This window comes from Ambystoma mexicanum, chromosome 7p, assembly GCF_040938575.1.
Source record: "Ambystoma mexicanum isolate Mex_15411 chromosome 7p, UKY_AmexF1_1, whole genome shotgun sequence".
Classification (NCBI taxonomy): domain Eukaryota; kingdom Metazoa; phylum Chordata; class Amphibia; order Caudata; family Ambystomatidae; genus Ambystoma; species Ambystoma mexicanum.
The window spans coordinates 888,097,923-888,125,401 of record NC_090939.1 but is presented as its reverse complement, the minus strand read 5'-3'; the positions used below and the strand labels follow the sequence as shown (position 1 = coordinate 888,125,401).

The window sequence follows — 27,479 nt, the reverse complement described above, 5'->3', positions numbered from 1 at the left end:
CTGGGGCTGATGGCTTCCTGCGTACTCGGTGTGCCCTCCACAAGATGAAATGCCACCAGCTCCATCTAGCAGCCAATTGGGACCAGGAGACGGGGGTCTCATTTGGACAGGATTCCCAATACCCCCGTCCCCCTCCAAGATCTTTGCTGGTGGGTAATGGACTGCAGTGTGGCAGTGGGAGCCTCCTTTACCTGGTCGGAGCCCACTCTGGTGGTGACGATGGATTCCTCTTTCGGTTTGGGGGGGGTGAGGCGGGCGGCTAGCCTGGAGGGCTACTCTATTCATGTTCCAGGGTAAAACCCTCCTGCATATCAATTTGCTCGAGCTCAGGGCAGTGGGCCTGGCGCTCAAGACTTTGCTGCCCCGCATCAGGCACAGGGTGGTTCTGGTCAGGACAGACCATGCCACGACAATGTTTTACCTGAAGAAGCAGGGTGGGGGGAATTGGGGCACCCGGACAGGCTGGCCCTAGCAGTCTGGTTCCTGACCAGCTGAGACTACAGCATGCTCGGTTTTCAGATGAGAACTAGGGCAGCATACAGGAGGCGTCTACACGATCCCATTGTAAGAGCATGTGGACTAGGTAGTGCCAGTGGGCTTGCAACAAGGGGCTGGATCCATCGCCTGCTCCCTGAACGACATACTGACATTCTCCGAACATCTGTCTCATTGTGGGGTTCAGGTGGATACCTGCCCGCACCCATTTGGTGGCCATTGGGGCCTACAAGAATTCCCAAGAGCACGTTTTTTCAGCAGCCAACCCAGTGGTTAAGGTCCACGTCAAGGGGTTGTCCAGGCTTTTTCCTCTAGTGCATATGCCGCTACCAGTCTGGGACCTCAATGTGGTTCTTGTGGTGTTGCAGACCAAGCCCTTTGAGCCGATGGCCTCGGTGGACATCCGGCTGTTGACACTAAACACAGTACTATTGGTGGCGCTCACCTCTGCACGCATGATCTGCGAGCTAAAGGTATTGTCATGTGAGCCCTTCACGTTTCATAACGACAAGGTCATCTTGCGCACTCAACATTTTTTGCCCAAGGTGGTCTCTCTATTCCATTTGAATCAGGAAATCTGCTTGTCAGTGTTATTCCTGAACCTGTGGTCGGAGGCAAAAGGGTCCTTGGACCTCAAGAGAGTCCTTTAAATTTAGTGTAAAATCAATTTTTTTTCTGCCAAAGGTTCTGGTACCATCCCCATGTTGGGGGACGTCCACAAGGATGGAGGAAAGGGGACTATGAGTACTCTAATCACTACGGTGAGTAACATTACTCTTTCAGTTGAACAAGAGACTTGATGAATGCATTAGACAGCTGGAGAGAGAACATACTCTGTTAGCCGCTCACCCCCAACCTCACTCCTATGTTTTGGCAACAGCATCCATGTTTTCTAAACCTTACGGCTCAGCTGCTGCTGTGTCTACCACCCGCTGTTTGTCCAGGTAGGACAAGCTTCTTGTGTCCTTTGGGAAAAGGGCTTACCTGAATAAAGGCTTGCATCTCAAGCAGTTCAACGACAATGCTATCCTTGCTGCGGAAAACCAGAAGTTGTGGCGGCATTTCAGAGACTTCCTATCTAGTCTTCCTTTGGATAGCCAGGCCGCCTTTAAGGTGGGTTTAGCAGAGGCGCGGACAGTTGCGCAGGATTTTCTGGAGTCCATGGTCTCACACATCAACACGGCTAGCAGGGGCATATGTCTCAGTTTAGAAATGCGGAGAACCATTTGGATGCTTGCAACCAGGCTCTCGGTTGATGTACACGACCAGCCTCAACCTCCCCTTCGAGGGCTCTGCATTATTCCACTAGTCGACCAACAAATTTGCAAAAAAGAAAATGTCTGCACAGATGGCGAAGTCTTTGGCTATCCTAAGCAAGCCGGGACTCAAACCTTTTCCCCAATGTCAGAGTAGGTCTGACTCCAAGCCAAGATCATTTGGCAGGTTCAAGGGGTTTCAGGAGCAGAGAGCGCACCAACGGGACAGGTCACGGAGCACACATGGAAGGAAACGGCGCACCATGCATGGCTGCTTCTGCTACTCCTCCTCCACGCCTGCCTCTGACAATAACAAGCAGTGGGGTGCAGGTTTAGGACCACAGTTCTCCTGTTTGTGAACAATTGGAGGTGATTTTTCTAGAATCCCTGGATTCTGTTAGTGGTGTCGATAGGGTTTATTCTTCCTTCTCCCCCCCTTTTATTTTTGTTCTCACCGTTGCAGATAGGGTCTCCCGCTCTAATAAGGGAGATTTTACAGTTGTGGAACATGCAGGCATTGGAACCGGTGCTTCCTCTTGACAGGGTATCCGGATATTAGTCCAGGATTTTTGGAGTGCCCAAGAACAGCCAGGCTTTCCTCCATCTTTCTTTCCTCAATATTTTGCTCCCCCTCGAGTGCTACAAGTTGATAGTGCCAGCTCGCATATCAGTCTCTGTGCGCAGGAGACTGGATCTGTTCCTTGGACCTAAAAGATGCTGATCTACATGTCCCCATCTTTCAGCCGCATCAAACTTCTGCAGTTAACAATTATGTTGCACCACTTCCAATACAAGGTGTTAGGGAGAATTCCCAAATGTGCTAATTCCCTCCATCTTAGAGACCCCCAGAAACTTTGCTGGATTTTGAGGACTTGATTTTTTTAAAAAAAAATTTTTTTATTTTTTTACCTGGAGCGAGTGAGAATCTTTTTCCCCACTCTCTCCTGTATTTTAATGTGATTTTGTCTGTTTCTTTTGGTTGTTGAGTCTGACAAACTCCATAGGCATCATCTTTTACATTGTCACACAGCACCTTCAGTGCAGTGGCACAGGGAAGTCTTTCAGATTTCCCAAAGGTTGAAATACCTTCTCTGGGATATACCGTTTCCCAGAGCAGTAAAGTGAAATTGACTTTACTTACCATTGTAACTTTCTAGACCCAGCACACCCTATCTTACAAGAGGGTGCTTGAGGGGTTACCTAGTATCCCCTTTGTCTAGCGTCTCATGTAACATGTTTTTGTTACCCTTTTCTCACAGAATGGTTGGTGGCAGTGGTTTCGTTTTAACTACCATGGTGTGCATTTACCGCGTGCTGCGTTCGCAGCTGTAGTAAAGCACCCAAGGGTGCCATTTTTGTCAAAATGGCCCTGGTCTTCTTTTTTTGCCATTTCCTTGTGGAAAGGTCCTTCTTGAGATTTACTGTGTGTGCCAAACCAGGTTTGGTCTCGTTGTTCACTTTGCCTTTGGCGGGATTCACAAGTGAAGCCCGCCTCTAGGTCCAGGATGTCTGGGGTAGGCAGGAAGTGAATGAGGTGCTTGAAACTCCCTGTGCTTAGTCTCCTAGGAGACCCAAATGCACTCTGTGGTGATTGGCCAGCTGGCTCTCCGGTAAGGATAGCCATCCTGCTGGGTGACTGACGTCTAGGAAGGAATGAATGGGAGAGAACTGAATAAAAGGTGAGGCTTTTGGCTTGGAAGGCAGAGTCGACCACTGGACAAAGGAACCGAAGAACTTGAAGATGACGCCTGATGCAACTCCTGGATCATTGGTTTGCTTGGTGAAGCCCTGCTGCTGTGCTGAAATCCCAAATTCATATGGACCGAGAAGCCCCTGCAAGGACTGCTTCTCCCTTTTTTAGTTGGTGGGACCAATCTACTCCAAAGTAAGCCACCTGGACATCCTTCTCGGAGCTGGGTGAATTTCCACAGATTTGCTGCTGGAAACCATATAGCCAGGGAGAGGAATACCAGATTGTTTGTCTTGCTTTTCAATGGGCCTAGAGCTCCGAGAAGATCCTCCAGAAGCGGGACTGACTGAGCCCGAGCCCCCTCAACAGTGTGTGGGACCCCAGAAGCAAGGAAAGTCCATCTCGATAGCCAGGAACCAGTGTTGCTATTTGGGGTAGAGGTGAGGAGCTGAAACACTGAACAGGCACTAAATTGAAGATTGGCTGTTGCGAGCGGTGACCGTCCTATTGCAGTGCAGGAGTCCCCAGAAGTCCTCCCTCTTGTCCCCACGACTGAGGCGCAGGAACAGTGAGAGCTGCAGAGCTGCACAGGGAAACTAAGTCATCTGCTGCACTTTTCTTCATTCTAAAGGTACTGTAAAGTCTGAGAGAACTTACCTCTTACTGTAGAGTTGCTTGCATCTTCTACTACTCACACGTCTGATCAGCTGGTGGCCCTACAGTTGATTCTTCTTTTCTTCAAAGACTTCTAAAACACTGTACAAAGACGTTCTACTTACCTACAAAGAAGTGCTTCAGCTCATATAGACTTTTGCCTATTGACTTTGGCTTAACCTCTTTTCACTGAATTACTCTTATTGGGGGATCTGAAAGTATTTGCCTGCTTAAGAATATTTGTGTTCTCGTGTATGTTCTAAATATTCTTCCTTTTGACTTATTACTATATGATTCTAAAGGCAACAGTGATCTATTAATGTCCCCAGCACCTTAGCAACTGAAGTCACCGGAGTATGTAGCTAGTGTCTGGGCCATCCCAAAAGGGTATATACTGATTTAGAGATATAGAGTGTGTGTATTTCATGAAGTGTATTTGAATGTTACTGTTATATTGCTCCCTTCTGAAAAAGGCATATTCTAACTGACTGATAAATAAATTAATAATTGTTTATTCAAGAAACCTTGAGTGCAAGAGTTTATTTGGATACTTGTAACTGTCTTTACAGGAGCCTGGCTGCTCAACACGCTACAAAAACTGTGTAGTACAGACATGTACCAAAGGTTGGGTTTCCTATAGCTGTAGTCCGAGTTGTTTGTAGTGTTCCCAGAGGCTACTGCATACAAAGTTTGCCTAACGCAAGGTGCTCCTGTTTGGCCTCAATGCGGCCCCTTGTGTGTTCACTAAACTGATGAACGCGGTGGTTGGCCGCCTTTGGTTGGAGGCCACTACTACCCTTATCTGGACGACTGGCTGGTGAGAGCCAGCTCTCCAGAGGGAGCCCTCCACTCCTGCCAGAGGTTGGCAGATATGCTCTACCAGCTGGGTTTCTCCAACCAAAAGAAGTTGCAGCTTTACCCCTTGCAGGACTTCTTGTTTCTGGGGGTCAAGTGGGTCACAATGACTGACCGAGGGTCTTCCCCATGCCCGTCAGGTTGAAGTGTCTCCGGAAGGCGGTACGCCACTTCTTGTCGAATGGGGCAACCTCAGCGTGGTGGTTCTTACCACTTGTTGGGGATCATGGCCTTTTAGTGTCCGAAAAATCCAGTATGCCAGACTCAAAATGAGGCGCATTCCACTGCATTTAGTGTCATTTAGACAGACCTAGAATCATGAGTTTTCATGCAGGCCAATGATCAGCCTAAGGAGACCCTGCAGGAGACACCATTTCTCTAGTTTTGACAGTGTCTAGCTCAGTCGACTCTATCAAAAGCTGCCAAGAGATCAATAGAAGCCACATACGTGCATGAATTACGCTCTGCATGGGTCCTCTCCTGGAACTTTGACTTCACCACTGATCTTTGTTGAATTCCCCCTGCAAAAACCAGTTTGGAATCTATCCAATCTCCCTGTCGACATGGCCCAGTCCTCCAACTGTCATAGCAGGACCGCGGAGAAGATTTTCTTTCCACATCTAGGAGGGTGATTGGCCTGGAACTTTTAGGGTCCAGCTTGTACCCTTTCTTATAAATTGGGACAAGTATCGATCTTCCTTCAGGACCTCATTTTTAAGGCAATTCGGCCTGGGGGCCACTGAAGTCTTTGATTTCTTTATCATGCCACAAAATGCTTTGGTATCGGGTTTTATAATCCAGTTGCCACATTCAATTTCTACTTGGATTTCTAGAAAACAGGTCCTCTAAATGCTTTACCCACACACTCGCTGAGACTGCTTTCAGTTGACCAAGAGGCTGGGGGATTCAGTGAATTCACTGTAGCCCAGAAGGAACAGGCATCTTTTAATCGCAATTTTAAGTATTCCTGCATCTCCTTGTAAAAGGGTAGCTCTATAATTTACAATTGCAAGTTTTACATGAGTGGCTGTTGGCAGTGGTTTCACTTATGACTTTTAGTCTTTATTACTCGCAGGCTGTTAATGCACAGAAGGGCTACACTTTTTCTAAAATGCTGGCCTCCTTTTTTCGCCATTTCTTGTATGCTTGCTGTTTCTAAAGTCTTCCCCTGCCATTCTAGGCAGTAACAACAGAAGTGGATGTTTTGTCTTGGGTGGGAATTCTGTGGATTCCCCGCCCAGGCTCCAGAGTGTCTGGAAAGGCAGCAAGTGAGGGAGGAGTCAAACTCTGCAGCCCTTGGTCTTCCACATTGCCTGAAAGGAAACTACTCCCAGTGGGGGAGGTGACTGTCCTGATTGGACAGCCAGACCGGCCCTTGCTATAAAATGTAGGGAGAGAATGCAGAGGTTGTGCTGTAGTTTCTGATAAAAACTCTGAATCTAGAAGCTGCTTGACAAGTCGACCATTGGAGCTGAAACCGAAGAGGAGGAAGAGGAAGAAATTGCGGCCGTATAGATTTCCAGCTACCAGAGAGCCTGCTGTGTAACCAGAGCCTGCTGTTATTTCCTTCCAAACAACCTGGGGATCCCAAAAAGGATGAGCCTGAACGAGAGCCTGGTGATATCCACTAGACTCCAGACTTGCATTTTGAGCCATTCCACATTGTGCTGCGACCTTACGGGCTGCAATACCCTGGGACCTCAATTGTGCGGTGCAGTCTTCCGAATCGAGCGAACACTTGGGTGACATCCTGCAGGACCTCCAGAGATGTGAATAGTCAAAGTCCCCTCAACAGAGTGCTGGACCTTGCAAGTGACGTGAATCCGACCAGCGACATTCCGTCTTCTGAAAAGGGTGCCAAAACCAGAGCCGCATCCCGCTGTGAAGAAACTCTTTTCTAGAGCCTTCTCGTTGATCCCATCTGCAGAAGCACTTCCAGTGTCCTGCCTTCAGTCTTCATGACAAGGAATTCAGCGACCAGGTTTTTAGCTGCAGATCCTGAAGTCCCCCACCACCCTCCCGTTGCAACCTCTTCTGTGCTGATTAAACCATGCCTAGAGCCTTCACTGTGGTCACTGCTGCAAAAGCCCTTCCAGTGTCCTGTCTTCATGGTAAAGGAGTTCATCAACCGAGTTTTTGGCTGCAGATCCTGAATTTTTCTTGCTGCTCTCTTCTTCCGTGGTAAGGTACTGTGTTGGCTGGAGTATTTACTTACAGAAATCACACAGGCTTAAGGTAAAGCTTTGGGGTGTTTTCTGGGATTGGGAGTCCCCTCAGGTTCACCCACTGCTGGGATCCTCATCGGGTGTCTACTCAGAAGTCCCTGGACCCTAACTAACTTTAAAGTGAAATATACTTGTTTGAGCAGTCTTCCACATGATCGCTGACTTTTGCCTGCAACAGAAGTTTCTCAGCCTGCCTACTATTGGCACCTAGGCCAGTAGGGTTCCTCTTCTGCTACTGAGTGAACTCATGCAATAGAATAGCGGTGGACTGGATAAGTGAAGATTTTTGTCTTGAAAAGAATAACAAGTGTTTGAGAAGTACGTACTTGTGAAAGAGTTGGTAACTGTAACTGAGAGAACAGTTATACAAGTTCTTACTTACCTTGATTGTGTGTTGGTGCCATTCTGAAAAGTGTATATATAAGGTTATTTTTCTCACCTGTGAATTGGTTGTGCCTTTTTCACTTTACTATTCCTGTTAGGATATAAATGTATGAGTGCCCCAATTGGGTCTTGCTTTCCCTAACTTGCTGCATAGCCTGTTTAGAATAAGTCACCTTGGGTTTTACCTACCTAGATTAACATTGAGTCATTCATAAAGTGGAACATTGGATTTTGCTTTCCCTGGTCTGTTTTATACAGATGCTAAAACAGTCTTAGATGTATGCCTACCTTTAAGTTGCTGGTAGCTCCTTTAAAAAGTATATAGGTTTTACTTACCTTGAGTTAGCTGTGTGCCAGCCTAAAATAGGTTGGAGTTATTGCTTACCTCAATCTGTGTTCCACTGATCTGAAAAACAACTGTAATAGTACATTACATTAGGTTTTACCTGCCTAGAATAGATGTGTGCCATTCTTAGTGTTCTTTAGGTGTCGCTAGCTGACCTTGGTCTGCCTGGTGCAATCCTAAATTAGTGTAACAAGTTCTTGCTTATCTTAGTCTGTGTTCCACTGAGCTAATAAAAGAACGAATTGAGTATTACACCAAAAGGTCTTACTCACCTAGTAGAACTGTTTGATCATAAATGTAGTTATAGGTATAACTGTTCCTTGAATCTGTGTTCCACTATTAAGAAAAGTATCCTGTTTGTGGGGACTTCTGCCGGGGGGGCGGGGATGGGGGAGTGCAGCGGGCTACGGAATAGAATGGGTCGCTTTTTACTAATCTTGGCAAAATGCCGATTGGCGATTGCATGGAAATCCCCCCAGGGCCTGGCAATCCAACTATGGAGGAAGGATGTGAGGAGATGGGGGGGTTGGCGGAGGTGACAGTATTGCAGAACTTGAGGAGAATGTAGGGGAGAACGATTCATTGGTCCCAACGGTTGAATGATCTGGCAAAGGATAATGACTTGCGCCCGCCATGAACAATTGGTTGCGGTGAAGGAGCTATGATGAGGGGGGGAATTCGAGGCTAGAGTTGAGGGATGGATTGTCCCTGACCTTACGGGATTAAGAGAGTCTGGTGTCTGACTGCTGTGCCTGGTGGGAGGCGGAAAAACGGTGCCTTATTTGGGTGGGGCGGGGGAGGGAAGGATGGGGACGGAGGGCTGAGTTTTGACATTTAGGGGAAGGGAGTTTGGGGATTAGGGAGGGAGGGTATGGGAGTTTGGGAATTGTTATAACGAACTGTTAATGGAGTGTTCTACAGAAGGAGGGGAGTTGGAGCGGGACTTGTTGAATTGTCTCCTTTTTTGTTGGAAATCAATACACAGTTTAAAAAAAAAAAGAAAAGTATCCTGGTAACAGGGTTTGTTGATCATCTGGTTTCTTTGCTGAGTGTTACTGCGTAACTGACAGGGTCTACTACCCTTGTTTTACTGAAAGTAATCAAAGTAATATATGGTTTTACTCCCCATGAATAGGTGTGGCCTATACCAAATGTGTTTGAGCTCTGACTTCCCTATAATTACTGTTGGATTTTCTGAACCACATCTATGCTTTGGTCTGTGTACTTTAAGAATAGTATTTTTATAATTGTGGTTAAATATAATGTGATAGTACCTATTTACTTCATATTCATCTTGGCTTACTTTGAAATAAACCCTTTATGTTTACAATACATAGTGTTTCAGTATTTCTTTGGAGCATATGTATGCTACAATTACTTTGTACCAAGCTACAGCTCTCTCTCCCTCCTAAAATAAGCCTGGCTACTCTGTCTACACTACCATATACTCGGGTGGTACAGCCTTACACAAAGGGTGGTGTCTTGTACTGTCTTATTTGAATGGTTTTACTAATCCCTTAGTTGGACTTCAGAAAAACTGTCCTAACACAGATTAATTCTGATGGCCCCCTCACTGGCTGTCGAGTGCGTGGTTTTTGGACCTCCTGCAGCTCAAGACACAGGCCCTGTCCATCTTTCAGTCCTCAGCAAGTGCTTCCTCAAGCAACAGCACAGGTCAGTGGGGCACCCAGATCTGGGCAAGCTGGCACCCTCGGCCTGGCTCCTGATCAGCTAAGGCTTTGCCCAACGTAATTCTCAGCGAGCAATTGGAACATTATCCATGAGTTCAGGAAGGCTTCCACTTGTTCTTGTTAGGCAGAAACCTGTGCAGTTCCCTTAGGGACCACTGCAAAAGATTTAAAACTACAGGTGTTGGCAGTAAACACACTTGGTAGCAGTCTGTACCACCCAGATTTATCTGGTAGCTGTGGCTGAGCAGTCGGACTTCCCTCAAGAAGAGTTAGGCAGTATGCAAAGTATACACAATAGGCACTCAGATACAACAATACAAGCAAACACCGACCAGAGCTTTGGTATCAAAGTATATAATTATTTACTTAAAAACACACTGAAACACTCCAGCACTCTTGTTGTAAAATATTCTAAACACAGTTACTATTGTAATATATACACCCCTTTTTCCTTATCAGATAAGTCACAGTAAAACACCACTTATTTTCATACAGAGGTGAGCGCTTAACTAGATGGCACTCCAATAAGTTTGTGAGAAAGAGAGGTAAAAAGACAGAATATGGAAAGGTACACCACTCTAAGGTTCAGGAATACTGTTAGCAAGGCAGAAGAGCAAAAGTCACTGGTGAACCAAAGTCCACAGGCTGGGCCCACTCTAAGAGAGCAGAGCACAAATGCGCCCAAGATCACACAGTTACTCTAGGCTTAGAAAGTCTTGCAGAGAGTTCAGAAAGAGTTTAGAGAGGCTTAGGAAAGTTTAGCCAGGGTGTCCCAGGCTAAACCAGGTTCGAAAGCTGGGGGCTAAATCTACCCCGTACAGTCGGTAGCAAGGGAAGCCAGGCGGGACACGGTACCTTAAGTGGGAAGGATCCTCCAGCGGTGGCAGTTGTTCCTGGCAGTGGGTGCAAGTCGCGTCATTGTCCAGGGGAAGAGAAGATCTCGACTTGGAGGAAAGATGAAGGTCGTTGCACTACCAGGGAAGAAACCAGCTGCAGAGTTTTCCGGTTAAAGGTGGTAACTTTGTTTCGCAGTCGTGGTAAAACGTGGTATCCCGGTTGCCGGGGTGCTTGGCACAGGCAAGGCGGCCACGAGGTACGTTGGGAAGGCGAAAAGACGGTGAAACTGGTTATCCCCACCAGTCAAAGGAAGAAGACTTTCCGGCCGGAGATCTCCTCTGTCGTTGGGAAAAAGTGGTGAGACGGTCCAGCAGAGCTCCACCGGTGGTGGTGTCGTGGCAGGTCGGCTCAGCTTATCCCTTGTCGGATTCTTAGGTCCTGTGGCGACTTCTGAAGTTCCAGTCCCCAAAGCCCTGCTTTTATGCAGCAAACCCCCATTCACTCAGCCTAGCTGTCACTCAAACATGCTAAGTGATGAGCCGGCCGGCTCACCACTTGGGCCAATCAGGATGGAGTGCGACTTGAGTTGCCTAGGCAACTCAGTCCAGGGTGCCTAAATTCCCCTCCACCCCTCCTAAGTACCCCAGACAGAGTGGCACCACTTTGGAGGGCTTCTGTGGAGAAGCCCGCCAAAAAGTGGAACAAAGGGCTCGACTTGGGTTGGAGTCACAGAAGAGAACACAAACGCCATTTTAGAATCAAGTTTTGGCAAAAAATACCAACCGGAGAATTAATATTTATTAAATAAACAGGCGATATGTTCGAGGCTACCGTAAATAATTAAATAAAGATAGTAGCCTAAAACAATGGGAAATCCCATAGGAAAATATTTGCGGTTGAATATAAAAAGTAGTATCCACTGCCACCAGCCAAAACTCGATCGGGGGGACGGAGACGTGCCCCCTCGACTAACAGACCCTGGGGCAATCGAATTGCCCCAGCCAGTACATCCACAATATGATGGTTTGTACTGGTTCTGTTCAGAATTTAAGACTAGTAAAGTCAATGGTGACTTTACATGCCCTGGGAGACAGTAGTCAGTCCCAGGTTATGGAGTCTATACTGGGGGTCACTATGACACCCCTGTGTCACTGCACTGAGGGTGCTGTGTAACACACATCACAAAAACACATGAAGCCCTATGGAGTAAAAGACCCCATAGCCCATTAAACACATCTAGATTCAAAGAAACGCACTCAAATCATGCCCAAGAGTGAGGGTAAAAGAGTCTCACTCTTGGCAGGAGAAAAAAATAAACCCCAAAAATCCAGCAAAGCTGCTGGGGGGACTCACTAGGTTAGGAAATTCAGCCTAAACACAGAATTCTCCCTAACAGTTCCCAATACAAAGCTAAGTGGTTGAGTTTCTGCCATTGGGCCGAGGAGGTGGGTGTGACCCCCTCACTTTTCCCTACACTACGTTCTCTGGTTTTCAGCACATCTGGCCTGCTCTGGGGGTCCAAGTGGATACTTGCCGCACTTATCTACTGTCCATCAAGGATTACAAAAACTCAGAGGATGACACTTTCTCAGCAGCCAACCTGGTGGTCAAGGCGTACCTCAAGGGCTTAACAAGATTGGTCACGCTGGTGCACTGGCCCCATTGTATGAAACTCCAATGTGGTGTTGGTGGCCTTGCAGCATAAGCCTTTTTAACCAATGGCTTCAGCCGACATCAAGTGGGTAACGCGCAAGACGGTTCTGCTGGTGGCGCCCACCTTGGCACATAGTGTTAGTGAGCTGCAGGCACTGTCAAGTGAGACTTTCACTGTGTTTCACAATAAGGAGATTTTGCGGGTCATCCCAAATTCCTGCCCAAGGTGGTCTTGTGCTTTCATCTGAATCAGATGTCTTCTGGTGTTCTTCCCTAGTCTACAGTCTGATGTGGAAATAGCATTCCATTCCTTGGATCTGCCGATGGTGTTTAAGTTTTACCACTCCTTTTCAAAACAATTCAGAAGGTCGGAGGAGCTGTTGTAAAGTTTGTTGGCTCTGCCCCGGGTACCCAAGCATCCAAGGCCTCCTTCGCCTGCTGGATGGTCCCGGCTATTTGGTAGCCCTACGTGGCCACAGGCAAAATGTTGCCCCCAAGTATCTATGCACATAAGGTCCAAAGCGACGGCCGTAGCTTTCCAAAGGCACGCCTCCTGGGAGGTAATCGGCAAGGCAGCGACTTAAACCATGCCATCCGTGTTCTGCAAACACTACTTTCTGGACACCAGTTCCAGGAGGCATGCAGAGTTTGTACAGGCGGTTCTCCGGAACCTCTTTGCCCCCAGTTAAATTGTCAGCTACACCCAGTTCTCTTGTTTCAGTGAAATCGTCCACAAGAATGGAGGAAAGGGGACGGGACGTATGAGTAATCAGTTACTCCCCATAGTCACTAGAGCACTCGTAGTCCTTTTTCCCTTTCCTCCATACGTCCCACCCTCCTATGCCAGAAGCTAACATAACAGCATATTCAGGTTTACAAGCTTCCGATGTCAGAAGGGGACGGAGGGGCCAGTGGGCGGTACCATGCTCACAGCCACTCCCCCGGCGCGCCATACTTAATTTAATTGGGACGCTCCCTTTGTTTGCTGCCAAATGGTCCGGTACCAACCCCATGCCTGCGGATGCCCACAAGGATGGAGGAAAGGGGATTTAGGACTAGGAGTACTCTAGTCACTGCAGAGTAACTTTCATTTCTTCTCCTCTCAGGCTCTCTGGTATGCTGACAGTTCAGTGTTCGTTCTCCTTGCTTCCCAGCAAATTTGGAATGTACAGGTTGGGTGTTTCGAGATGGCTCTGCCTCTTCCCAGGCTCACATCCGCAGAGAACCTCCCCTGCATGGAGACTTACTGCTCTCTTGGTCTTTGTTCTCTACATGACACACATTCTCATTTCAATCCACTTGTCTCAGTGGATTGGTTACTTTTCCTTAAAGACACATTTTCTCTCGAATATCATCCCTCACATGGTGGGGGCTCCCTCTTGGGAAGCGGGGATAAATTCATTCACTTTGTTCCAAAAATGGCACTTGGTGATTAATTGATCCCTGTTGGGTGCTGTGGCACAGTGACGGAAGTAATTGAGTAGGCTGCCAGATCATCCTAGTTTGTACTCCAGTAAACCCATGAAATCCTTATCATGCGTTCTGAAGATATAGTGGGAATCAAAAAACAGGTTTTATCTAGAGTTGCTGATCTATGCTCTGATTTCTGTGGAAAGGCTAATGGTATGTTGTCATTTACGCTATATTAGAGATCTTGTACACTGCGCAAAATCACTATAGTGATCTCAAAGCACCAAAGCTTGTCTGGAATAGTGTATATGGGTGTATGTTGGGGGTTGTCACCTGTATTTTACCACATAATATCAGTACAAAATGTAAGTAAGTAAATGCTGCATGGACAATTTGTGTGGTTAAAACACATGGAACAGCCCTCGATTCATTTAGCTTCAGCCAAAGCAGATCTTGGATCAAAATTCGGAGGGTACATTCTAAGATGTATGAACAATGGAATGTTCACATGAGGGCAGTTTCAGAAAGATAAATGTGTATTACAAAAGTATTGTGTGTCTTTGTGATGTTCTCCATTTGCGCAAGCGATCCCATGGAGCGTTGCTTAATAATTCTGTTTATGGCAGGCATACGACCAGAAAAACATAAGACGGCGTGTCTACGATGCCTTAAATGTGCTTATGGCAATGAACATAATCTCTAAAGAAAAGAAAGAAATTAAATGGATTGGTCTGCCTACTAATTCTGCTCAGGAATGTCAAAATTTGGAGGTAAGATTAATAGATGTGTGCTTGTTGAGAAGTTACTGTTTTAATAAGCATTAGTACCCAGTGGAGGAGGGGGGTGTGAACGCAGCCTCCCTGCCAATGAAGAGGCTCGGAACCGGGGCATTACCAAGCGATGATCCCACCGCCCTGAGCTGCCTCAGGGCTGGAACACGCCATCTTCCCCGCCGGGAACAAGGTAAGAGCGCCCCTCCTTCCTCCTTGGCTCCTCTCTCCACAGATTCCTCCCTCCCCATTCCTTTTTGCCTTTTTGGATCCTTTTTGGGAGAGGACATGCAGGAACACTTGTCCCCAGCGTGTCTGCTCCCGATTTGTGACACGCCACCATGGAAAGGAAGAAGGGACTATGTTAAGTCCCTTCGCCCTTTTTTTTTTTTTTAAACTGGTTTCAATGGCCACCATGCAAAGGTAGAACAGACTTAGTTTCCCCTTCCTTGACAGCCATTTTTTAAAATGTATTTTCAGTTGCAAAACGCTCTGACAATTGCTTTTAGTACCCTGGTCTTTCGAGGTGGGGTACTAATAGCAATAAGCCCCTCGCACGGGCGGCATTGCCACTTCAGGTAATGCCCCCGGGCCTTTAACTATGTGCCCGAGGCATTACCTGAAGTGGTAATGCCCCCCTCCTCCCTTTGACCCCCGCTTTGGGCTTCTTGCTGAAGTAGCTCATTAAAATTTGTGATCGTTCTTTTGAAACTGTTTTTAGACTTTCCCCTGTGCTGGTTTCTACTTTCACCTTGTTGCCTATTGAAAGCAGTCTGAGATTGAGTATTGGGTCCAGGGGCTGATGGCGCAGCCACTCAAGTTGCTTCACCCTGCTAGGCACCTATAAACCTATGCATTAAGCCTGATTTGACCTACATGTGTGGCTCCACCACTGTCCCATACTGTTTCCTCATGTCCTGTCTTTTTGGAACGCGCTCTGATGCCCGTGGGCTGCAGCGCTATACAAATAAAATAGTTTACAAACCATTATGGTTGGCGGAGTATGTTTTGTTTATAGTGCGCGCCAGACCCAAGAGTATCAGGGCACAAGTCATAAGAATACGTTAGGCTTGGTTACTTATGGGGAAAAAGAAGTACATAGCAGGATCAGATAAAAACATATACATTTACATGAAGGAATAATTACAAAGCTCACTATGTACATAGTAATAAGAGTCAAAAATGCACAAAATTACACAATAAGAATGAGCAGAAAGGCCACTAGGTGCATCACATCAAGTACAGAGTATAGCAAAAATGTTTAAACTGGCATCTGCGTGATAGGCCGCTGCGGCAATTTACTTGTCATCCTCTTTCAACCAATTGGTCATGTTCTGTCTGAATTTAGTAAAGCTTTGGTCTTCTCTTGAGGGGGCAAGGAGTTCCACAGTTGTGCTGCATTAACTGGGAAGCTGGATCCCCCAATGGTGGAAAGTTTAAAACGTGGTACAAGGAGACAGTTGGAATTGGCTGATCTGGTAGGTCTGTGGGATGTTTTTCTGGTTATCCTATCCATTAAGCAAGGCAATGCTTTAATATTTAGACATTTGTGGATGAGGGTGGCCATTTTGAGACGAATTTTGTCAAAAGTAGATGACCATTTGTGTTGTCTCCTGGTGGAGGAAATATGTTCCTTTCTTGTTATATTTAGTGCTGCTCTCAAAGCGTTATTCCGAAGAACCTGTATTTTTTGGATGATGTTTGCTCGCACCAATGTACAGGGCATTACAATAATCCAATTTGGAGACTGAGCGCTCTGGAGAGAATTAGACAGCTGTTCGTGGAGACAAATTGTTTGCCTGCTCTTATTAGTTTGCATGTATATTCAGAAGATGCCAGGGAATTTACTTGTTTTGTAAAGGTTAGAGTGGCATCTAGATAGAAGCCTAGGGTCTTCACCTCATTGGCTACTTTGATAGCATTGCCGTCAATGGTGAAGTATGCATAATCCAGATTTCATTTGGACAAGTGGGCCGTGGTGCCTAGGATGATGAGCTGTGTTTTATCATCGTTCAGGCAGCGTCCATGGGTGGCCATCCATGACTGAACGATGCCATAAATTCTATTCACCAAAGCCAGGTCCCTGGCATAATCTCTGCTAAGAGGTAGGAGGATTGGACTATCGTCTGCATAATTTGTGTAGGCAATACCCAAATGGTCCATTACGTCAAAGAGGGGCTTGTTGAATACATTATAGAGGGTCGGCGAGATGCAGGATCCCTGGGGTACACCACAAGTAATGGGGATAGGATCTGCTGATGCTGAGGGTGAGAAGACTCTCATAGTCCTATTGCTCAGGAATGACTATCATATTATGGCTTCCTTCGACAAATGGACTGCTGAGTCAAAGTGGCTGCATAGGACCCTATGGTCTACCAAGTCAAATGCAGCCGAGAGGTCTAGGAGGAGGAGTAGAGCTAGTTGACCCTTATCTCTGAGTTCATCTATTTGGGGCTTAAGATCGATTAGGTCTGTTTCCGTGCCTTGTTGAGGACGGAAACCGGATTGGCGAGATCCTAGTAAGAGGTTGTATTCCAGAAAAATCTGGATTTTAATGTATGCCACTTTATCTAAGATTTTTAAGAGGAATGGCAGTCGTTATATGCCTGTAGTTAGTAGGTATAGTCGGATCAAGGGTTTGCTTCTTAGGGTGGGGGGGGGGGGGGGGGGGGAGTACCCATGATTGTTTCAGATTACTGGGGACGGTATCTGATGTGAATGAAGCATTAATGAGTTTAGAGATGAAGGGTGCAAGTTCTCTAGCAGCATCCTTGATAAGTTGTGCTGGACATTGGTCACCCTTAAAATTAGATGGTTTCAGACCAAGTATGACCTTCTCCACCTCTATAACAGATACTTTAGAGAAGCTGAAACAAGTTTCTTGTTTGCAGTGTGGCAACGGCACATTGTTTGGTGTGGACAGAGGTGCTAGTGAGGCTTTCTTTTGGGCAATCTTGGTTTGTAGATTAGAGACTTTGTTGGTTAATGCGTGCTGAATGTCAGTGCACCAGATTTTGTCTTTAGTACAGTTTTCTTGCAGTAAAATGGGTGTTTCTAGTTCTTTTAAAGATTTTGAACAGTTCTTTAGTGCTGGATTTATCCTGTGATATTCTGTTATTATACGTCTCCTGTTTAGCCTGGAGGATGTCTTATATTGAGTTGAGATATTGATGAGGTTTGTTTTATTTTCTGCTTAGTGTAGGAGTCTCAAAGCAGTTTCTGCCTTAATTTGAGAGGGGCAATATCATCAAAGGCAGTGGTCATGACTTTATTATATTCTTCAACTACAGAGTTAGGGTCCATGTTATAAGGTAAGGAGTTGAGGTTGGGTAGGATGTAAGGAAGTAATTTGTCTACTGTAATATTTTTTTTGTTCCTCGTTAAAGTAGATGGGGCAAGCAGTGTAGTCTGAACTATAGCCGACATAGTTGCCAATGTGAATGATTGAAGATAGTGGTCATTCCAAATTTGAGGGGATATGGTAGTGATGGAAACATTAGTTGTATTCGGCAATCCAATCAAGGGTTTGTCCTTTGTAGGTAGGTTAACTTTCTGGGTGAAGCCAAGTTCGTTCAGAATATTAGCAATGGCAGTGGATTGGAGATCCTTAGTATCGATAAAAGCCAAGTTAAAATTACCTAACACTAGGGTTTGAGAAGTATTTTTTTAGGTTGTTTTATGGAGACATGGAAATATCTTCAGAGACGGTTCCTATCGGGCCTGGTGGTCTATAGATGAGATGAATATTCAGAGTTTGGGAGTAGGAAGTAGGTATTTTGACTGATGGGCATTTGCAAGATTTCAGAGTAGGTGAAGTGGCTTATCTCTTGGAAAGGTTAGTTTTAGCAATAATTGCCATGCCTCCTCCTCGAGAGACATGTCTATTTGCTCTCAGGATTGTATAATCGTCGGGCACTGCAAGAGAGAGGGCAGGGCCTGCGGCATCATGCAACCAGGATTCTGTAATGGTCAAGAAGTCAAGGTTATCTGCTAGGATGATGTCAGATATCTCAGTCGTGTGTGCGACTAGGGATCTTGCATTTATTAGGGCCCCTTTAAGGTTTGGTAGAGGGGTTTCTGACACATATGGTAAATTGGATCGAGAAGTGTCTTTACTAATATGCATGGCAGAATTAGGTTTAGGTCTTTTGGAATTAGTCAGGCCTATATTTGACTCTGTAGATACTTTATGGGGTAGGCTCATTATTAAGTGGTTTAGTCTATCTTTAGTCTATCTACTTGTTTGACTGGTATTTCATACAGTTTGGATAAGCGTGCACGCAGTCTACTATTTCTATCAGCGGTATTACATGGGGTCTGTGGGATGGAAGGTCCTTGCTGTGGGCTAAGCTTATGAGAGGATGTAGCTGTTACGATGGGAAGAGTAGCTATACTATTTAAAGTCGTCATAGATGAGGATATAGTGGTGAAAATGCGGGCAGGTGTTAGTGTAATGGTGGGGAGGGCAATGTGCAGCGTTAGCCACACTACATTTAGTATAGTACCTAGTAACTGTCTATTAGGACTTGATAAACTTGTGTAATGAGTTTTGGGAGGGGGGGTTGGTGTGTAATGTTTTGTTTGTAGTTGTGTTTGTGTGCAAGTGTTTGTGTTGTCATGGTTTAATTAAAATATGTGGGCGGACTTGATGTTGAAAGTTATTGTTCACTGACAGTTGTTGTTTGGTAAAGAAAGTGTTATGTAAACGGTTATTTTTATGACCCCGCCAACATGTTTTGATGTTATTGATGGTTTAAAAATTAAATAAAGATGAAAAAAAGAATTGCAGCACAGTGTAGTGGTAGAGTAAAGTGGCCCTTTACTCTGGATAAATGTTAGTCTGTTCTCCACCAATAGTTTGAACATGAAGGTTCCACAAAATATTGCAGTAACTCCCACCTACCCAGCTATCTGCTAATTTTCCAGTAGGAGTTTCCCAGTTGAAAAGTAAGGTTCAGGCTTAAGTAGGTCACCCATTTCAATTTTAACATTTGTTCAAGGCAGATGTTTAAGAGTAGCATTTAGTTAAAATTCGGGTTAAGACACTCTTATTCAGGTGAAATATCCTGCTGAATGCTAGGCTTAACATAAGCATCAATCACTTCCTGGTCGTCCTGCAACTCATCAAAATCTTTCACAATTTAACTGATTCTCTAAAGTCTTACCATGATCTAGGATGGGCCAACTCGTTGATCAATTTTCCTGCTTACTGAATTGCATGACGTGTTGGCAATTAAATGGTGTTAGTCTCCATAACAGTTAATTGGAAGTGTGCAGTGAAGAGAACTCTATTTGTGAAACTTGATTGGAATCTGATGTAGGGTATAAGGAAACTGGAATCATTCAGATAGACCCTTTACCCTCTGAAAGACAATGAGTCTGGGGCCAGTCATATGTCTATGATAGAAGGCATGTCTTGCTTTGTGGATAAGCTCGAACGGACCCAGACCCACATTGACGGGCATGCTAAATCAGTTACATTTCGAATGGATTGTGTCCTCAAACGTATTCATCATCTGACATGTAATGTCCACAGCTGTGCTGCTTTGGAGAAAAGAATTCGGCAGTGGGCGCCCTGCATCGATGTTGTCGGGTCGATGTCCCTCGAAGGCCTCCATTGAGTGTGACTTCATCTGATATAAGTAGCACACGCAGCGCCCGTAGCCTCAGTTCTGTTTTTTCTGCAAACTTCGCGGTTACTGTGAAGTTACTGTATTATGTCTTCTAACCTGAAGACCCCGTGGTCTGGTTTCAAGAAATGTCGGGCTGCAGATCCAAGATGTTGATCAGACCTGCATCCAATTTGTTGCCTTGGCGAGGGCCACAATACAGATGACGGTTCAAAGTGCCAGTTGTTGACTGCCAAGGCCTTGCAGGAATGAAAGGGAAAATTGAAGGTAGGCAGGGTGTCCAAGCCACGTAAATCTAAGTCGGTGGGTCTTTCGACCGACGAGTCGAGAGGGGACTCTCCTCGTTGGAAGAAGTCCAAGCGGTCCAGGTCCTGCAGTGGTTCGCGCCACTAATCTTCGTCAAGGCGGTCCAGGAAGCAGTGTCATCGTTCGCCTTCCTTCCTCCTCTTCGGATGGCGCCTCACTGAAAAGGGTGACCTGCCCCACCAAATCCTTGATCCCGGGGAAGTGGGATGCTTTCCGGGTGCAAATGTTGCAGCTATTTCAGTAGCAGGGCACAGTTCTGTCTGTGCCTTCTGACGAAGCCGGCAGGGAACGGTCTCGGACGGATAATCGCGTGCCTTCGGGCCCGGGTGGATGGCGTGATAAACATTGCAAGCCTTCGAGGTCCTGTATGGGATAGGCATGGGTGATCACCGGAGATGTACCAGGTCCAGGTCACTGTCTTTGTCTCTGGCCAAGCCGGCAAAGCCTGCAAAATCATCAAAGCCTTTGAAGACGTCAACACCATGCCTGTCGGGTCCTTGCCCCCGGTCAGGCCCCCAAAGCCATCGACGCAGACAGCTTCAATGCCATCTGGGCGGAATTTACCGGTGGAGGTCCCTGTGACTGTGGACCCTCCAAGGAAGGCTACTTTTAAATCTGAAGCCTGTTGCTGAAAAGAGGTTTACTCCTCTCCCAAGGAAGGACTTCTTTAAGTCCCTCCAGGACATTTATGAGGACGAAGAAAGGTCCGATGAGGAGGTTCGCTCTTTTGGTCTTCCGTATGGGACACCTGGTGTTCCGGACTGTCATTTCTGAAGAGTCGGATGGAGGATCTGTCAGTCTTTGCATGATGCCAGTGGCCTTGACACTTCCCCTGAGAGAGTTCGGCAAGCCAGATCCGGGGGATCATGCCGACACTTCTTATCGGACACTAATGTTGATAGTTGTGGATTACCTAGGTTGGTCCAGGCCTCTGGTGCAGTTTGACCAAGATGATCTTACAGGTATTTTGGATCTGGGTTTGTCCACTGACCTGGTATGCCATTTCATGTGGCGTTGCAAAAGAGTGTGGCTGCTACTTGGAACGCCCTGAAGACTATTCTGGCAGTGAAAAAGTCATTAACTAAGAAATACCGCCCATCCAGTAGCAACCCCGGCTACCTGTCCACACTCCACTCCGGAGAGTATGATGGTGCAAGCGACTACGGCCACCTCGAACCAGGCAGCGTACCCTACCATCCCTCCTGATCGGGACGATAAGCGCATGGATGGATGGGCATGCAAGTTATTTTCTGCTCGGAGTATGGCGTTGAAATCTGCCAACTCCACCTGTGCCTTAGCAACGTTTTTGCAGACTCTGTGGAATTGCATCTCTTTAGCGGCCAAGCATATTCCCAAAGGGGAAGAAAAGGATGGCTTTTTAGCTATTGTGTAGGATGGCAAGGATGCCATGTGTGAATCCCTTCAGTCTGGGTTGGACACTGCAGATAGTGTCAGCAGGTCCATGGCTAGGAGCACCGTGATGCGCAGGTTTGCATGGTTTCGGATGTCCAGATTTGCACCATGTGTGCAGGCTAGTATTCTCAACATGCCTTTGACGGGTCTCATCTGTTTGGCAGCAAAGCTGACGAGAGCCTTGAAGTTGCAGACCTCCAAAGCAGCTGCCAAATCTTTGGGTGCAGCTGTTAGACAACCTCCGCCTTTTCGTCCAAGGGGACAGCAATGGAGGGGTGGTTCTTTTCGCTACTACTCATTTGGAAGGGCGAGAGGGGATGGCCAGTCAAAAGGGCCAACGTACGTTTTCTCATGGTGTACGAGGTAGAGGTGTCAAAGCTGCTCAAGCAGCAGCCTCTTTGCCATCTGGTGCTGCCGCTTCAAAACCGCTTGCAGGCCTTGACTCATTGTTCACCAGTAGGGGGCAGGCTGTCTCAGCATCTAGAAGAGTGGCAAGCCATTTCTTCAGATGCGTGGGCTATGGGTACAGTCGCTCACGGCTACTGCCTTCCTTTTCTGCAACAGCCTCAAAACAATCAACCTGGGAAGCACTCTCTGAAGGTTCCGGATCCGCTCCTTGTGCAGGAGATTTTTTACCCTGCTAGAGAAAAGCGCTATAGAACCAGTGCCTGTGGCGGAGAGTAACAAGGATTGGTATTCACGGTATTTTTTTTATTCTCAAGAAGGATGGAGGACTGATACACATCTGTCACGACCCTTGACCCAAAACCCCACTGGCATGCCCACATGTCAGGTAGGGTCAGGACTCTGGGTTCCATTGGGGCTTCAGGAGCCTTGCACTATCTTCCAGGACTCTCTTGGAGTCAGTCCTGGCACCTTGGGCGCCAGGCTCATGTTCAGAATGGGAAACATCCTTGAAGGGACTACTTTTCTTTGGGGCCTGCAGCCAACATGGAGGCACCCACACAGTCTAGTTCCTAGAACCAGACTGTGCGTTAGTGTTTTGGGGTGTGGTAGCCGGGGACTACTTTACCTGGACTACTCTTCGAGAGGGATAAACCACACCCAAGTTACAGAACACGCTTCACGTTATTCTGCAGCCAGCAGCGTGACGCTCACCGGGTCCAGTGTCCTGATACTGGCGATCCTTGAAACAACGGACCTGCAGAGGAGACAACATCATTATTAGACTCTACTTACCTGCGAATTCCATCCTGCCTCTGCCCGACTTTTGTCCATGCTTCTGCTGCTCGCGGTTATTCATCCAGCCATTGGCATCTTCGGGAAACCGCGAACGCACCGGAACGAAGCAACCTGGAGGGGGAGAGAGAAAGACCACGTTAAAACAAGTTACTTACGGTGCAAGCCTCAGTCACCACGAGAACCTCACCTGGTTGGGCATCTCTAGGCCGGCATCGTTCTGGAACACCTCGCACACCAGAAAGACCATGACCTGAAAAGGAAGAAAGAGTACAGGTTAGCAAGTAAAAGGCAAAACAGCGCCGCACTTGCCTACCAAATCGTAGTACGCTCTTGCGTCCTCCATTCCGGCAGGAGCTCGATCCAAGCTGCACACACCGAACCTCCGCTCATCTAAGGGGGTAAAGAAAAGACATTAACCACAAGAAAGGAAGGCAAGGACATGTAAAGACTGCTACAGTAAGTCCTACCTTTAAAGACATTTGAATGGGCTTGCACCAGTGAAGTAATTCGGTCTCTCAAGCCCGCAGAAGCCTACACACCCCTGCAAAGAAGGCAGGACGGAGAGCACGCCAGTCATCACAACAAGGTGCGGAGACGGCCACCAGGTCGGACCCAGGACAGGTGGGTGGAGACTTACTTGATCTTAAATCCAGTCCTCCTTTGCTTTCAGTCCTGACTTCCATTGAAGGCACCACCCGGGATCGGGAAGGGGTCCAGGGCGAATCCAGCAACGAGGGCGGAGTGGCGTCCCCGTGGATACCAGGTGAGCGTAACACATCTTGGACTTACGATGCTTGGACAAGTTGAAGATGGTCACTTTCTCAGATCCTCCAGGCCCCCCAGCTTCAGGATTGGTTGGCGTCATTGGACCTGCAGGATGCTTATTTGCATGTGCCAATCCATCTCAAGCACAGGAAATACCAGAGGTTCGCAGTTGGCGGCTTGCACTATCAGTTTTGGGTCCTGCATTCGGGTTGACCTCCGCCCAAGTGTCTTCACAAAGCTTGTGGTGGTGGTGGCAGCGCATCTCAGAAGGAGGGGGGGGGATTCACATCTACCCCTGCCTGGACGATTGGCAAATCAGGGCGTCTTCTCCCGAACAAGCCTTGGATCATCTCCGCTTCACCTGCCATTTCCTTCACAAACTGGGCTTCTCCCTCAATTTCCAGAAGTCGCACATGACACCTTCCCAACAGCTCCAGTACATTGGGTTGTGTTGGACACGTCCTAGGGATGTGCTCGCCAACCAAGGTGAGGGCTCAACAAATTCTACAGATGGTCACCAAATCTCAACAAGCCAGACTCTTCCGGCTTTCAAATTCTGAAAGTTGCTTGGCCTCATGGCATTCTGCATTTTTCTGGTGCCAGAGGCTAGACTGAGAATGCGATTTCTTCAGTGGGCTCTCCGGACTCAATGGTCCCAGTTCTCGGGCCAGATGTCGGATCTCCTTCATGTTCTGGTCAAGGTCTCGAACGATCTTCAGTGGTGGGCCAGCGAGGACAATCTCATGAAAGGGGAGCCTTTTTGGCAACTGTGGCCAGATGTAACAGTAGTGACGGTCGCTTCCCTCACAGGGTGAGGAGCTCATGCCAATGATCTAACTAACCCTGCCTCACCTGTATTCTCACCACTGTATGTTTGGAAATAACAGCAAATGTATGAAAATATGCTTCTATGCAAATCTGTGTATCTGTATATTCACTGTATGCCTGTAACAAGTAAGACTTCTTTAGCGCCACGATGCCCCCGGGCAGATGTGCGCTCTATAAATCCAAATAAATAAATAAAAATAAATAAATCTAACCATCAGCGGGCGTTGGTCTCCATCCGAGTCCAAACTATTCATCAATCTTTTGGAGCTGAGAGCAATCAGGCTAGCTCTGAAGGCTTTCCTGCCATCTGTGCAGGGGAAGAATGTCCTGATAATGACGGACAGCACGGTGGCCATGCATTACCTCAACAAAAGAGGTAGTGTATGGTCACTACCTCTGTGCAGGGAGGCAATGCAGCTCTGGTTCTGGGCAATTCAAGAGGGAATCTCCCTAGCGGCGGTTCATCTGGCCGGAGAGAAGAACACAGCGCCGGACGCTCTGAGCAGGCAGAGCAGTCTCCCACGAGTGGGAACTAGCTCAGGAAGGCCTTCAAGAGATCTTTACCCTTTGGGGAACCACACAGGTGGACCTGTTCGTGACTGGTGCCAACTGGAAGTGCAAAAGGTACTGCTCGGGGGAATTTGCTCCGAGAGGAGCTCTAGGAGGTGCGTTTGTTGTGGATTGGTTATTCCCGCTACTGTACACGTTTCCTCCGATCCTTGTCATTCCTCAAGCTCACAGGAGGTTATGACGGTTCGGGACCTGCATGCTCCTCGTTGCTCTGTATTGAGCCAGGAGAGTGTGGTACCCGGACATTCTATACATGTCCATCTGTCCTCCAATACGTGAAACCCCCCCCTCCCCCAAGAGAGGATCTTCTCTGACGAGAGGAAGGTCTTGTTCTCATCCAGAGGTCAAGACACTCACCCTTCACGCATGGTTTTTGGAAGGTTGAGATATATAAGGATTGGGACATCCCGGATGACGTGATGGAGGTGTTGCTTTCGACCTGGTGGCCAGCAACAAAGTCCCTGTACCATTTGGCGTATGTTTTGCGACTGGTGCAGAGGAAAGAATGTTGATCCTTTTCAGTGCTAGATTCTGGAGGTTTTCTCCTTGCTTTCTTTGCCCCAAGGGGTCTTTAGGTGGCAACCATTAAAGGTTACCTGGCAGCGCTTTGCATCTTTTAAGATTCCACTGATCACCCAGTTTCTGAAAGGGCTCTCAAATGTTTTACCGCCGTCGCCTTTTCAGGTGCCGGCCTGGTTTCTTACGAGTGCTCCGTTTGAACCTTTGCACTCTTGTCTGTTGAGATTGTTGACATTTAAGACTGTTTTCTTGGTTGCAGTTACCTCTGCTCGAATAGTGAGCGAGTTGCAGGCACTTTCTTCTAAGCCACCCTTTACTTTGTTCCATAAGGATAGGGTTGTATTGAGAGTACGTCCGTCCTTCCTAACTAAGGTATTAAGTCAAAAGGTGGAGCTACCTGCCTTCTATCCTCCTCCTCCTCATCCTAGTAAGGATGAGGAGAGACTCCATAGGTTGGATCCTAGGAGGGAATTGAGCTTTTATCTTTCTAGAATGTCCAGAGTCCGAGTGGACGACCAGCTCTCTGTGGGGTATACTAGATACTGATTATGCCAGGCTGTTTCTAAGCAGACCTTGTCTAGGTGGATCATCCTCACTATTTCTAAATGCCGCAGGTTGGCTGGCAAGGCCCCTCCTGAGGGCTTGCGGGCTCATTCCGCCAGGGGCATCGCTACATCGACCGCCCTGCAGAGGGGTGTACCGGTAAAAACATCTGTGATGCTGCAACGTGGTTTTTCATGCACACGTTTGTTAAGCATTATTCCCTGGATACTTCCCATGGTCAGGATGTTGCCTTTGGCAAGGCAGTGCTTTACTCTGCCATTTAATTGGGTATGTCTAAATTCTTATCCGACTTCACTCATGGATACTGCTATGGGAGTCTGTTATAGATGAGGAATACGTTGGAGAACACAATCCATTCGAAGAACAAGTTACTTAGCAACTGGTAACGTTCTTTCGACTGGATGTTTCTCCAATGTATTCCTCATCGCCCTCCCAGCCTACCCCTCTTTGCCATGCCATTACAGCTTTCGTTCCTAAGTGCAGTCGATGCTGTATTATGGGCACGTGTGCCACATGTTGTGGGGTGGGGGGGGACATGAACTGAGGCTACGTGCGCCGTGTGTGCTACTTATAACATCTGATGACGTCTCCCTTTGACGGAGGCCTTCGAAGGACATCGACCCAATGCCATTGACGCAGGGCGACCTCTGCTGAGAAATTCTGAAGCAGCACAGCTCTGGACATTACATGTCATAGATTAGGAATAAGTTGGAGGAACATCCAGTCGAAAGAACGTTACCAGTTGGTAAGTAACTTGTGTTTCTCATTCAAACTGGTCTCTCTAGTAGATACTCTATCCACAGTTAACAATAGAAACGTGACTACCTTATCAAACAACTCACTCTTCTGTGATGTTTCCCTCTTGGGTAAAACAATCTTACATCTTACTATACCTAAATAAACCCTTGAACTCACAAATCCCAGCTAATTATCTCCTATTGCTACCCTTTTTATTGTACAATTCTGTAGAAGAGGAGCCTCGGAGATACCTGCCTTCAGTAATGCACACCGACTGTTTCATAACCAACAATTAGGGTTCCTGCTCTCTTGGACGTTTCACCCCCTCACCGACTCCTCTTTCATGAGAGAGGAACTACTTCAGTACCTTACACCAACTTTTCTGCAAGCCTTCTCCTCTTATACCTTTCATCTGCTTTTTATACTGTCAATCATGCCACCCCTCTTAACTACCTTTAGAACCTCCTTTGGTATAATGAAGAAGCCTTGGAGTGGGTCTCGTCCATCCTCCTTAAACAAGTGACTCCGCTCCAGTCCGACTCCATGCTTTTAACTGTAGTCTTCCCCAAACTGTTCTCTGCACTATAGTGCCAACCTCCCTCCTCTTGCTGGTCCTCTCTCACTTCTGCACTTTTCAGTCCTATGCAGATCAACAAATTGCCCTCAGCTCAGAAGCA

At 47.0% G+C, this 27,479-nt stretch overlaps 1 protein-coding gene across 5 annotated transcripts in view; it reads left to right on the top strand.

The window, feature by feature from the left end:
• Nucleotides 1-27,479, top strand: part of TFDP1 (transcription factor Dp-1) — a 774,278-nt gene that overhangs the window by 436,954 nt on the left and 309,845 nt on the right. For all 5 annotated transcript variants that reach the window (XM_069637131.1, XM_069637133.1, XM_069637132.1 and 2 more), the window contains exon 7: nt 14,123-14,266. In XM_069637131.1, the coding sequence (XP_069493232.1) occupies nt 14,123-14,266 (144 nt within the window). The remainder of the gene's footprint in view (nt 1-14,122; nt 14,267-27,479) is intronic.